General features: G+C 37.4%; 1 protein-coding gene across 1 annotated transcript in view; it reads left to right on the plus strand.

Moving 5' to 3' along the window:
- LOC127446903 (low-density lipoprotein receptor-related protein 1B-like) overlaps positions 1 to 15,328 on the plus strand; it is a 491,131-nt gene that overhangs the window by 367,195 nt on the left and 108,608 nt on the right. The window contains exon 33 of the mRNA XM_051708221.1: positions 156 to 305. Within this exon, the coding sequence (XP_051564181.1) occupies positions 156 to 305 (150 nt within the window). The remainder of the gene's footprint in view (positions 1 to 155; positions 306 to 15,328) is intronic.

Below are 15,328 nucleotides of genomic sequence, written 5' to 3' on the forward strand. Positions count from 1 at the left end.
TAATTTTTTGGCCCATTGTATATTCACACCATGAGCACATGCATTTACGTTATCAGGTATATTATTTATATTTATTTTTTATTTTGAAGTAATGATCTGAACTGGATTCTGCAAACAACTGCTAATAACTAACTGTGGTTCTTCTGTTCCCTCAGGACTCTCGATTGACTTTCCAGCAGGGAAAATATATTGGATCAGTTCTGCTAATGGCACCATCAACAGGTGTAATCTGGACGGTAGTGGCTTTGAGGTTATTGAGAGCATGAAGAGGGACTTAACTAAAGCCACCGCTCTAGCAGTTATGGGTAAGTGACAGTGTCTAATCATTAGTGAGGCCTAGGTCAAGGTTAACCACTTTTGCAACATTAACTGTTAAAAAAAAAACAAGTCAATTGCATATTCATTTGATGGTATATGGCTGATGTTTTGTCTGCATGCAATTTTTCTAATTAATTTCTGTTTGTATATTGATGATAATATTCCTTAATTTATTGGATTTTTTATTTAAATTTTTTTTTTTTGGTTGCTGTGGTAACAAACACAAGGAGCAATACATTTATAAGAGAAATTACAGTAAATGAAAATCAAATGTGTTAAAGGAATGTGTGCTACTGCTAAATTAGTCTCAGCACACCCACAGACCACATGATTTGATCACGTGAATATGACCATGGCAACGTTGCGGTCGCGGCTTTCTTTCTTCCGGGGGAAAGCTACTCTAGCCACCCCCGCGCCTCGCCTTTTACCTCCGGATATGAGGCCGACCCGGCTGGCACTGGAGGCAGTTTGGGGGCTTCAATGGGCACGGCTCCGCCGGGTAAATCCCCGCGGGCCTCCCATTCCCCAGCACGCTCGTTTGCCCCAGGGAGTTCTGAGAGGAGACCAGCTCGCCCCAGGGCCAGCTTAGTGTCCCTTTCAGAGCTCCGGAGCGGGATGAGTGCTCGATCGCTGCATCGGAGAGCGTACTGGCGATGTCAGACGCTGAGGACTCGACTGGGCTGCCACCTTCGGGTCGGCCCGCCCAGTCTGAGGCTGACGGCGAGATGACCGCCATGCTTGCCCGGGCCGCCGCGTGTGTCGGGTTGGAGTGAAACCTTCCACCTTCCCCTGAGCCCTCGCGGCTAGATGATTGGCTCCTGGGTTCGGGGCGCCGCTCACGGCCAAGGCCCATGGTCCATGGCACCTCTCTAGCAGACATCTGCAAGGCAGCGGGCTGGGTGACACCCAATACCTTTGAGATTTTACAATCTCCGGGTTGAGCCGGTTTCATCCCGTGTTCTGTCAGGTACGAACAGGTAAATTCGGGAATACGGACAACTGGCTGGGTGTATCGCTTGCATATAGCGCCTTTCCCCTCCAAAGAGGCGAAGATGTGCGCTTCTTTTCCCATGCAAGTTCACGAACCCGTGAACCCTGGATGTCCTTCCTCCCTTGCCCTGTGGCTCGCAAATTCAGCGGAGGAAATCACAGCCGGAACCAGTACGTGTGCTAATATGCCCTTACTGATGTAGGTGCTCCACAGGTGCCGGTTACTCTGGTAACCCCCTGTGATTTATGTTCCGCAGTACGGTCTCCCTGTCAGCAGACCTGCATCTCCCATCGACAGATCCCTCTTTGTCCCTCTCCTTTCAGGCAGAACCTACCACTGCACCTCTTCCATGTGCGGCTCTGAGCCCACATGACGTGCTTGCCACATGTTACCTCCCCTCCGGGCAGGATGTGGTCACCGCAGGGTCTTTTCCCCCTGAAAGAATAGGATAGGAAAAGAACACCTTCCCTGTCGCATATAGTGAGCATTAAAATGGCCTCAGCTGAATAACAGAATACTCTGTGGAGAGAAAACATAGAGAGAAAAGGCTGCGCCTGGTGCGGCCTGCTTCCATACTAGATACATCTCTTCCCCCCCTAGGGATGTGGGGAACTATACAACATTTTTGAGGGCATTGGGGGAGGCTACGTGCAGACCGGGGCACCTGCTACTATGCACGGTTCAGCTAGTTGTGGTGTTTCGTATAGGGATCCCTAGTGTCACTACATCGACACAACGTCGAGTGAGTGACAGAAGGGGAACATCTCGGTTAACGTCATAACCTCCATTCCCTGATGAAGTGAACGAGACGTTGTGTCCCCCCTGCCACAATGCTGTACTACCCACTGAAATGGCCGGGACCCTGTCTCGGCTCCTCAGCACAAAACCTGAATGAGTGGTTGCGAGCCAGCTCCTTTTATACCCGTATGTCCGGGGTATTGGCATGCAAATTCCACTCGCCAATTTTCATTGGCCTTTTCTCAAAGAAAAGTTTGGGGCTCCCAAGAGCGACCCTTAGTGTCACTACATCGACACAACTTCTCATTCCCTCCATCAGGGAATGGAGGTTACGACAGTAACCGAGACGTTTTCAGGAAACATAATTGTGTTTTTCTGAAGAAGAACTAGTCATTGCCTTTGCCAAAGTTTAGCGTATTATGGAATTTAATCTTTATATTTTTTTTATATGATATATTTTTTATAATGTTTTATCTTTATTCAGCATTTTGTTTGGGGCACTTAGTAGCAAGGAAACCTGATATGCTTACACACAACTGTATATTCTGTGTTGTTTTTGAGTTTTTCTGTGAAATAATTGGCATTTATTACTTTTGGACAGAAATTCCGAATAATGAATAAATTCAGAATACAAACGTTGCTGCTATTTTTTTACGATGTTTACACTAAAATTGTTAGTGTAGACTGCTGCACTAAAATTTTAATTAGTGCTCACTTTTTTTGTTTTGCATGCCAGCTTATTATTATATTCAATTCCAGATGTATTCGCCCATCAGGTTAAAATAAGGAACTGTGGTTGGTCATATCATCCTTAGGCAGTCTCTTCCTGCCTAAGGACCTTTCATCCTTGGCTAGAATGAGCTGCAAAGTGAACCAGAACCAAGTCTGGCATTGCGAGGCTACTGCTACATTGTTTCAGCAGTTTAAAACAGAGGAAAGACAGACAAACTCAGTACATTATGTCAAAATGGATTTGACCATTTCTATTTGCCTCATGAAACAGCTTTTAATCCTTCATGGAATAAGAATAAAGACCACACTTAGTTAGGTCCTATGATTTCTGCAATGCTGAAAATGTGGACAGAATCTCAGAATCCAGAGATGAAAACAGAATTAACTATAAAACGCAGCATGTCACTGAAAATGAATGTAATCAAATTTAAAACATGATATGTCCTAGTGTGATGATTAATCCACAAAAGTAGGGATGGGTAAAAATATCGATTTCCCAATGCATTGCAATCTTCATTTGAAAAATCTTGATATCGATACTTAAATCCCAAGATCGATCTTTTACTCTATGCGGAGCCCTCTGCTAGAATCAATGAGAGGAAATCACTCGCATTTGCAACCACATTTTGCATTGTGCGACTAAAAATATATATATTTGGCAACTGGCTGCAAATGTTTAGATTTCAATCACCAGTGAATGAATTGTGTAGTATAGTATTGGAGTATTCAGCAACGAGGTCTTTTCACTGCGTGTTGAGAGTAAAAGTTGTTCCGTGAGATCTATGCAACCAATTTGTCAATGAACAATGCCTCTTTTAATACCCTTTTTACCCTTACAGTCGGTTGTTGATCAAAAACAACAAAAAATAAACATTCAAATTAGGCATAGCACAGATAAGATAAAGCCATTAAACTCTCTCTCGTTAACATGCACAAATTTAAAGACACTGTTTTAAAGTCGCTGAGGGTTTCTATAAAAACCTGTAACCTGTACCTGTAAATAGTATAAATTATGCAATTAACCCTCCTATGGTATTGGAAAAAGGGCACCTTCCTTTAGTATTCGCGGTCATTTTTGACTGGCAGGGTCAGATGTGTAACCCCTTTTTTTATATATATATAATGATAATGATACCATTTCTTCTTACCTGAAGAACAAAACAATTATGCATTTCTTTTGGGATTTTATACTATGTTGATCTTATGTACATGTACATTTCTAAATTTTATCATTAATTTGTGTTTACAAATAAGCAAATAAAAATTTAAAAATGTAAAAAATAGTTTAGAACCTACACTTCTATAAGTTGAAAACATGAAGAAAATACTATGAAAATGTGACATAAATTGGAGGCAGATTGCTGCCATCTGGTGAACAACATATAAATAACATGACTTGAAAACCACATTATCCAGTAGCAGACAGTAGATAGCTGTAGCCTCCTACTGTGTAGTCTGATGGCTTGTTGTAACCTAATTTTATATTTTATCACAAGATATGCATTTGGATATATATTTAAACATTATCAAACTATCATTTGTTAAAGTTAAGCATTTTAAATTGATTTGAAGTGTCAGTTTTTCCAGTTAATGTCATTATGCTTGCAATCAAACCTGACCATGACATTACAAAGAGGACACAGATTAAGCATTTTTCTACCAATAATTGATTTCAGACATAAAATGTATTATCTCAAAGTAAATGCATGATAATGTCAAGAAAATGAACATCAAGAAACATAAATGAACTGCAAAATTCAGAAAATTAAATTTGAGTATAAAACAGAAGAATCAGAGTAAACATTTTGCAGTTTCAAACTTTCTATAGTAAAAATGTATTTTTCAAACGTGTGTGTGTGTGTGTGTGTGTGTGTATGTGTGTGTTTGTGTGTGTGTGAATGTGTCAGATTGCTGTCATCAGCCGGAAAACAACAGATGATTTGTAATGCCAACAATAACCAAAAGATGGCTGTAGAGATACACTTATTGATGCCCTGTCTCTCTCTGTGTGTGTGTGTGTGTGTGTGTGTGTGTGTGTTCTGCATTGTGAGTGTGTTATTGTCTCACCCCTTCATCTCTGAGTGTGTGTGTTTAGCATTATGAATGATTTATTGTTGTTGTTGTTGTTTGCCGTTTTTTGACAAATGTAAAAAAGTGATCAGTGTTATTGTCTCACCAGTTAATTTGTGTATGTGTGTGTGTGTGTGTGTGTGTAAGTGTATTTGTGTGAGTGGGTGTGTATGTTTTGCACTGAGGATGTTTTAGAGTCTCACCCTGTAATGTCTGTCTGTCTGCATTGTGGCTGATTTATTTATTGTATTTGACAGATCTAAAAAAAAAAAAAAAAAAAACTCTGTTTTTTGTTCTTTCCCATTCATTTTTTTATTTTATTTTTATTTTTATTTTTTCTCCCATTTTTCTCCCCAACTTGGAATGCCCAATTCCCAATGCTCTCTAATTCCTCGTGGTGGCGTAGTGACTCGCCTCAATCCGGGTGGCGGAGGACAAATCTCAGTTGCCTCCGCATCTGAGACTGTCAATCCACACATCTTATCACATGGCTTATTGAGGCTTCACGCTATTCTCTGCGGCATCCATGCACAACTCACCATGTGCCCCACCGAGAGCGAACCACATTATAGCGACCACGAGGAGGTTACCCCATGTGACTCTACCCTCCCTAGCAACCGGGCCAATTTGGTTGCTTAGGAGACTTGGCTGGAGTCACTCAGCACACCCTGGATTCGAACTCGTGACTTCAGGGGTGGTAGTCAACGTATTTACTCGCTGATGAAAAACTAATAAAATATAATTGTATTAATATTTTAATATTGTACCTAGTTAGAAGTTCCCCTGTATAATTAACAGCATTAGCTGGGAGATAATTGGTTTAATATGTAAGCAAAAGGGACATTATAAATGAAATATACCCAAATTAATCGATATCGGAATCGAATAGAATCGGGACCATGTGAATCGGAATCTAATTGAATCGGGAAATCTGTGTCAATACCCAGCCCTACACAAAAGGCTGAGATTTAATTAATTAAATAAGCAGTTTGCTTGTGATCTGTGCTTCAGAGTGATTGTGTGAAGCCAGCGGCTTATACACTGAGAGAACAGCACTTATTCACTGTGAAGCACACAGCATATCCAGACTATATATTTATATAAATAAACTGCACCCTTTTGCAGTTCAATAAGCACATTAGGTCATATAGTGAACTGCTTCTCTGGAGGTGTGAAGCTGTCGTCAAAAACATAGAAACTGAAAGGGTTTATTTGGTTGTCTGCCAGAATAAAAGCTCAATTTAACTAGATGTTTGAAATTGAAAAAATTGTGACAGAAATATAGTAGCCTACTACTTTTTGGTAAAATGTTATATTCAATTTAATAATAATAATAATAATAATAATAATAATAATAATATATCAATAATAATTACATTATATTTAAGCAATATCTTACAAATAAGAGTGTGATTGTATTGAATGAAAGTTCTCATCAATGCATTAATACTGCGATGCTTTGTTGGGCAACACTGTATTTGAAAAAAGTGAAAATAAAAAAAATAACTGTGTGCTGTAAGGATCTATATAGAAGCACTTCATTTGATAAAAAAAATACATAAATAAACAAAATATTAATGCAATGGTATGTTGAAAAGTTAGTTATATTTTCATTTGATAAAAGTTTTGTTTTTATTATTAATTTGATTAGACATCCTTTTGATTATTACATTTTATTAAACTTTAAAACACAGCATTCAGAAAAAAAATAAAGCAGAATTTGAAAAGGGGCCCCAAAGTAAGTAAACACATTTCTGTGTTAAAAAAGCAGAAAAGTTGGTTTGATTGATTAGCTCCAGATAAACCAATATAATAAAGAATGTCTGAGAAGACAGACAGTTTTAATCATACTCTTAGGCCTACTTTTGGACTCAAATTACAGCTCTAACTGTTGTTCAAAAGCTGTAATTCTAGGAATTAGGAAGAATCTTTGCTGAGTAAAACATTCATGTTGGCAGCAGCATTAAAAAGGGAAAGAGTTGCATAAGCTTTTTTTTTTTTTTTTTTTTTTTTTTGCCCTAAAGCAAATGAATGCAGTAAATGCAGAAAAATCTGTCACTGTGAACTGTACATTTTTGAATTAACCATTATCTCTTGCCTTAGGTTTTTCCTAAATGTTGTGCACTCTCTCTTGTTTTGGATTGCATCTGACATGTTTTCTCGCATTAAAAATCTGTTGGGTAAATTTACTCTCCACTTGTATATATGGGAAGCAACATATGCTTCCAAATAATTCATTAGCATGTATTTATTGCCCTAAACCCCAGTTTTTAACGAATTGCACTGTCTGCATGCTATAAAGGTATTAATCTTTGGAAAACATCTATAGTCACATTATATTTTAAAGCAGCTAAGATGAGCGTAAAAACAAATGTAATTTGTAAGTAGTCATGACAGATTATTTCAATTAAATAAAGTTTAAGTCATTATTAAATTGCGAGCAGAATGCAGGCTGCCACAAAGACTAATGGCTTACTTTCAAAGAAGTAGCACGGTACAGCAAAATGATGCATTCAGTAGGTGCTATCTATCACAATTAATAAGCCTTCGTTGCCTAGAGGAAATGATTTCCATTACTTCTGCAAGAACCTGGTAGTCTGTTTGGTGGACAGTTATGTTTCTCATTTATAGTATGACAAACCAGCAGAGATCAAATTAAGATTTGTGTGTGTGTGTGTGTGTGTGTGTGTGTGTGTGTGGTTTACGAGGACTTTTTTTAGGTTACTAACTGGTAATTACATGGGTATTATGCTATAAATGTGGTTTATGAGGACATTTCTAGTGTCCCCATACTTAAAATCTATTAAAAAACATACTAAACGATGTTTTCTTTGAAAATGTAAAAATGCAGACATTTTTTGTGAGGGTTAGGTTTAGGGGTAGGGTTAGGGATAAAATCAATAGTCTGTACAGTATAAAAAATTATTATGTCTATGGAGAGTCCTCATAAGGATAGCCGCAACCAACATGTGTGTGTGTGTGTGTGTGTGTGTGTGTGTGTGTGAGAGAGAGAGAGAGTGTGTGTGTGTGTGTGTGTGTGTGTGTGTGTGTGTGTGTGTGCTGAGAGTGAAGATGCTTGCTGCGTCTCATTCTTGGAGGTCTGTTCTATAAGAGGATATGACTCAAAAGATTTCCAAGTACAACAAATCAAAGAAATACAGTCTAATTTACTCAAGAAGTAGATGCAGTCATGATCAGATTTTCAACATTTACACATAAAGAGGAACATATTGAAATAGCATACCACTTCATACCACTCTAATCTATAGCCTTACACTGTGAGCACAGGGTCACCCAAATTACACTGCAATGGTTGACCTTCAGTGAATTTCATCACGATGCGGTAAAAGAGTCGTAGTTAGGCGTTGTGTAGACAATGTATTGCTCTGGGCCCCTTACATCAGAACTACTGGAATAGTTGTGATCCCCTAGAATCATTCCCACCTTTCACCCTGTTAGCTGTGGCTCTGGGCGGTAGTGTGGAATGGTAGCCAGTAGACACTTGCCACCGGCACCATAGGTCAATTCTGAAATTGTTCAAGCTGTAGCACACCACTATAATGAAAAGTCCATCCCAGAGCCTGCATGACCAGGGGAGGTTCAATTTGCATGCAGGTGGGCGGGAGGTCTTGCAGACCTTTGAGTAGGTGTACTGTATGTGTGGGTGGTGATCGGAATTTCATGAGAATTCCATGTTTACCTTTTTAAAGATGAAGTGAGTAATTTATGTTAAAATTATTTCTCCTATAACAAACTAACATGCAAGTGACAACTTTAAATAAGCATTTTTTTGGTTGATGTCCCTGAAAAGTGTAAACATTGCTCTATTTTTTGAGCATCTCGGCCAGCCCAACACAGCAACATTGGCTCAAGCAGTGACATGAGTTTGGAACGGGACTTTGTTTTTGCAAAGTTAGACAGGTCAAGTGTTTAGGAAATCTGTTACAAAACAGTCGTTCATTTTGCAGTTCCGTTTTTTTTACACACTTTACTTTAAAATATGAACCAAAACAAATGATCAAACAAAACTGTAAGATCATTCCATTTTCTATATATTTTTTTGCAAGTGTACATTTACATTTGCATCCATTTTCCCTAGCCATCCAAGTATAGTTGATTATAAAGGGTAAAAAGTGATTTCCCATCATCAGTGTGAATACGAAAGAAAACAAGGCAAAAAGATGAAAGAATATTAGTATGATTGATGTTATCTCTGTGATAAGTATGGCAGACTTGGTTCTTCACATATGCTGTTTATGATAAGACCAGCATCCGTTCCAAGAACACAAAACAGTACAGTTCTTTCAAATATCAACAGTCTCTGTTTTTATAATGCACACCGCTCATTGCCATGCAGATTACCCACTGAGTTCTAAAATAATGATATGTATTAATATGGAACATTATAATGTAATCAGAGAAAAAGAATGGAGCATGTACACGCCCCTTCAGCCCATATTCTGTACAGTATATACTACCAGTGAACGTCTGGACACATCTACTTTATTACAAATATTTCCAACATTTTTGAATAATAGTAAAGTCATCAAAACTATGAAATAATTCAAATGAATGTGTTTAATATGTAGTGATCAAAAAATGTCAAACAAATCAAAATGGTCTTAAATTTTTGCTTCTTTAAAATAGGCACCCTTGGGCTAGATTATAGCTCTGCACAGCTATAATCTGGGCAACTTGTTTTTGTCTGGGCAAATGTATAATAAATATATAAGATTTGAAAACAAAATAAAAAAAATAAAAAAATGTTGGTAGCACTTTGTTTTACAGTACATGCACTTTCCTGGTACATACATGGTAAATATGTTGTACCTACAGAAAAATGAGTAGTAACAAGAGGTAGTAAACTGAAGTGTTTGTAAATGGTAACTAATATAACTGGTAACATGACTGTACTCACCAATGGTACATACAGTACATGGTAATTATGTTGTACCTCCAGACAAATGTGGGGTAATATGACACGTACTTATGATACTTGTACATGGTAGCTTACTGTATATGAAACATTACTGCACTGACCAGTGGTACATACATGGTAAATATGTTATACCTACAGACAAATGTGGCATAACAAAATGTACTTATCTAAAGTGTACCTACATGGTAACTAATATGAAACTTTACAGTACGTCTCAATGCTACACACATGGCAAATATGAAGTACTTATAGACAAGTGTGAAGTAACAACAGGCACTTACTTAGAGTGCACGTACGTACATGTTAACTATGTAAAACATTATATTACCTACTAATACTTAAAAATGATAGATATTAGTAAGTACATTAGTAAGTAAATGCTTTTGAACTTAGATAGGATCTTACACATAACCTAATATGAAACACTGCATATTAACTATACAGTACTTCATAGGATTAGTACTTAGTAATTTTAAACAAAGCCTTCTTCACATGACAACTGGTAAAGTCAAATACAAATATGAGTCTGGTAGCTACTGCATATGTTCAGAATGAGAGCTGTCAACACACATAATTATTAGGTATATGATCAAAAATCCCTTCATGAATTACAAGGATGTAAGTCAGTTAAGAGAATCAGTGTTCAGTTAAAGATTGTTAGGTAACTGCATTACCTAAGGAGAACTGCAATGGTACTTACCAGTAAGTAGTAGTAATAATAATAATAATAATAATAATAATAATAATTCCTTACATTTATATAGTGTTTTTTTAGGCACTCAAAGCACTTTACATAGTAGAGGGAGACTCTCCTCACCCACCACCAGTGTGCAGCATCCACCTGGATGATGCGACGGCAGCCATAGTGCGCCAGTACGCTCACCACACACCAGCTATTGATGGAGAGGAGAGTAGAGTAATGTAGCCAATTCAGGGAAGGGGATTTTTAGTAGGCTATGATAGATAATGGCCAATGGGGGGAATTTGGCCAGGACACCGGAGTACACCCCTACTCTTTACGAGAAGTGCCCTGGGATTTTTAATGACCACAGAGAGTCAGGACATCGGTTTAATGTCTCATCTGAAGGACGGGCGAGGGGCGCCCGTCCTCTAAGTATCTTTGTCCATGCTTGAATCTCCACCCACAAGTACTGTATAACTTATATATTTACTACTAGGTACATTCACTAGTACGTCCATAGTGATTCCCTGGAAACAGGACTGTAAAATAAAATGAACCAATGTACATAACCATTACAGAGGAATTACCAGTTCTCAAGCTTTTGTAATACCTGCAGTACATATACGAAACTACTAGGTACATTCACTAGTATTTCCATGGTAGATCCCTGGAAATAGGACTGTAAAATAAAGTGCACCATTGCACATAACCATTACATAGGAATTACCAGCTCTTTCACTTTTGTTATATGCATAGTACATATACGCCACATTTGTCTGGAGGTACAACATAATTACCACGTATGTACCATTGGTAAGTACAGTTATGTTTCCTATTAATTACCATTTATGAACAATTCAGGTAAGTACCTCTTGTTACTACACATTTGTCTTTGGGTACAACATACACTATTTACCATATATGTACCAGGAAAGTACATGTACTGTAGCTAATTTCAAGCATTTAAGCGTAATCATTAAAGGTTTGAAATGAAAGGTTTTTAAGATCATGAGAAACTTAAAAGTATATCCAAACTTTTTCCTGGTACTGTAATTTTATTTTTCTCTCAGATTTCATTTATGTGCTGATCCCCTCAAAATGCAGGAATAAAGTATAAATGCCCCTTAGCAAACTTTATCAAAGTTATTTAATGTAAATTAAACAACAAACAGTTCTTCTAGGCCTGTTTTATGCTTTCTTGTATCATGATCTATTTGGAGCTTTGGATCTGTGGTGTAGCTGGTGAATGTTTAAAATATAGGCTGCACAAGATCTTCAGTCTTTATGTCCATCTTCCTTCCAGCAAAAGCATCATAAATGAGGGAATTTGCCAAGGTTAACCTGTATAATGTGCTATCAGTTGATGTCCCCGTAATTTTGCTTTGGTGTTGCTGTAATGGAAATGCTTTATGATTTCGGCCAGCTGGCACAGTAAAATCAACCTCTGTGTTTACTGTGTGTGTCCACAGAAACACTGTGACAGACAGGAATTATCATTTCAGAAAGATGTGCAAGGAAAATATACTCAACAAAGACAGATGATCAAGGGATCGATAGGGCCGCTAGCTGTTTGAAAGATGCAGCATCATTATTGCAAAATATCCAATGGATGCCTTGCTTCAAAGTCACATTCCTTATTAAACTGTGAGACAGCAATTGAAGAGCATGATGGCTGAAGAAATTAAAGCAATTTTCTTGACAGGAAGCCAGTCTGCCACGTTCTCACGGTAGAATCTTTAATGGGTTGTACCATGCAGGGAAGTGCAAGCTGCTTTTTAGTGGGGTGTGTCAACTTAAGACCTGTTCTGGGTTGTGATCAAACAGTTTAAGTGGACATTACTTCTGGAGGAAATCACTGATGTCTATCACCCTAGATGGGTGAAGATTAATATTGACTGCAGTGATGACCAATGCAAGCAATTTTGAATGTCAAATACTCTTCTGGTTGCTTGGGGTAGGATGTCATTTATATACAGCTGGCCTGACAACAAAAAGCATATATCTACAAGGTGGAGGCTGACTGTGGCCTGAAATGACAGTTAGCATTTGTCTCTGGTTTATGGATGAGAATTTAATGTTTTATTGGGAATTATTTGTGCTTGTGATTTTTATTAATCATACATGAAAAATGAGTCTAGGCTAGAAGCGTGCATTTCTCTAGTATATTTTATTTTATTTATTTTACTAATGAAAGTAGAAATCAGTTATTCCCTTACTAAAATGTACCTCAATACCATTACTTCAATTATTCTTACTACTGTAAAATCTTAATTATTTGATAAATGGGATGTCTTATGAAGAGTGTAAGAAGGTTTCAGAATCTTTTATGTTGAACAAACCACTAACCCTAAGTAATAAACCGATGAGGCATAATTCGTCCCACAGCATTTGTGCTACGGACATGAATGCTTCCTCAAATTGTGTGGCTTATTAAGGAGAGGTGTGCTATTACTTTTCAAAGCAATCCCTGATACAGTTTTCTCCAAACGGGTCTCATAGAAGCATGTTAATATTACTACAGTTTTGCTAAATGAGTTTTACATGACTCTGTGTGCATATTGTGGCGGTTTATTGGTGAAATAAACAACAAGGACTTTTATTCCCAAAAATCACAAGTAAAGTGGCTGATCATCAGTTTATAAACACTTTTTGCTCAGTTCCTCCTCATGGTATCTTATGACATTAAAATCTTTTACTATTGTGCATGATTTTAAAGGCGATACATGTTAACATTTGCATTACATAACCAACTACATTTACAGGTTTATTCAAGTGCAATCAAATTGCGTAGTAGCTCAACTGATAGTGTATTTTACTTGCAATGTGGAAGACAGAGCACGAGAGTCGACATGTGAGCCGAAACTGTCAAAGAAGCACCACAAAATGATGCGCTGCTTTAGCAATTGTGTTTTACATCTCGCATTTGCTTTTAGGACAGTATTAGTTAGGTTTTGCTTTAAGGTTTAGAGTTGGGAAATTTGTTGATTTAAAACTTGCTAAAGCATTACCCTTAAAAACCTCCAGCCTGGTCTCATAAACATGTGACTGTGGTAAAATTTTTGCAATATGTAATTACGTGTTTCATTACACGCTTAACTTCATGAGATGAAGATTCCAGTCATATGAGTAACCTTATAAAAGCATTATAAATCTACAAGGAGAGGGTCTCCTCATGGGGGCAGCCATGTTAAGATCACATGACCAGCCAAATACTACTCGCTTAATCTCAGTAACCGCCCTGTTATTGGACATTTCACTCATAGATTACATTAATTATGGCTGACTGTGAATAGTGAATTTCTACAATGGCGCTATATATATATATATATATATATATATATATATATATATATATATATATATATATATATATATATATATATATATATAAACTCAGCAAAAAAATAAATAAATGTCCTCTCACTTTCAACTGCTTTTATTTTCAGCAAACTTAACAAGTGTAAATATTTGTATGAACATAAAAAGATTCAACAACTAAGACATAAACTGAACAAGTTTCACAGACGTGTGACTAAAAGAAATGGAATAATGTGTCCCTGAACAAAGGGTGGGTGTGGGTCAAAATCAATAGTAACAGTCAGTATCTGGTGTGGCCACCAGCTGTATTAAAGTACTGCAGTGCATCTCATGTACTGCACCAGATTTGCCAGTTCTTGCTGTGAGATGTGACCCCACTCTTCCACCAAGGCACTTGCAATTTCCTGGACATTTCTGGGGGGAATGGCCCTAGCCTCACCCTCCTTTCCAACTGGTCCCAGACGTGCTCAATGGGATTGAGATCCAGGCTCTTCGCTGGCCATGGCAGAACACTGACATTCCTGTCTTGCAGGAAATCACGCACAGAACGAGCAAAAAATACGTGTTTATAAAGTCATAATCAGCCACTGTAGTAGTGATTTGTGTGAAAGTAAATAAAACACAGTTGTTTAGCAGTGGCAGGGAATTGCAGCAAACGTAGAATAAAAATTCAGTTAGAAAAAACATTGTTATAGTAATTCATTCTATGGCTGCATCCAAAACCAAGAGTAGTTACCTTGTTGCCTCGCTGACCTATTAGTCAATGACTTAACAGACAGCGTTTGCATATGAAGGTACTTCTGGAAACTGGTTTCAGACAGGCTTCCTAGGCAGCACTACGTCACATCATTGCTAGGGTCATTGCATCATTGCATTCAATCCAACCAACCAAACTAATAATAATCTAGAACAAAATCAAGAGATCAAGAGATTTTTGGTGATAATCAAGCATATATTTAATTCTACAATACTACTTTCTCACTAGAAATGGAATCAAAAGTTGGAAATATTGGAAAAAAAAAAACGTGTAATGGAAAAGTGGAAAAAACATTTATACACAGGCATGGTTCCAGATCAAAATCACTGAGGGTGCTTCTGAAAATAGTGGGGGTGCTCTGTATAAAGTGGAGATGTATCGTAATTATAAATTTTTTAATAGATTAAATCATGTTTAAATGCTACTAAAACAACGTAAAGAAAAGTTTTTTCTTTTCTTTTTTTTTTTTTCTTTTTCTTTTTATATGTACAAAATATTTATTGCTTCATTTTTTTTTTTTTTTTTTTTCACATGATTTCCTTGAATCTGTTGCTGAAAATGACTGCAAAATGCTGTGCCTGCAGATTAGGACATACTGATTTGCAAAATCATACATGTTTATAAGTTTTGATGCAGCATTTTGTGTGTTCACAAAATGTAGGGATTTGTGTGTGTTTGCTGGGAAATCTGCTTACCAATTTACAGTATTAGTCTTAAATATTCAATTGAGCAGGGGTGTGCAATTATTTTGGTACAGGGGCCACATCAGCCGTTAAGTAGATC

The sequence above is a fragment of the Myxocyprinus asiaticus genome, chromosome 10 (assembly GCF_019703515.2).
Source record: "Myxocyprinus asiaticus isolate MX2 ecotype Aquarium Trade chromosome 10, UBuf_Myxa_2, whole genome shotgun sequence".
Lineage (NCBI taxonomy): Eukaryota > Metazoa > Chordata > Actinopteri > Cypriniformes > Catostomidae > Myxocyprinus > Myxocyprinus asiaticus.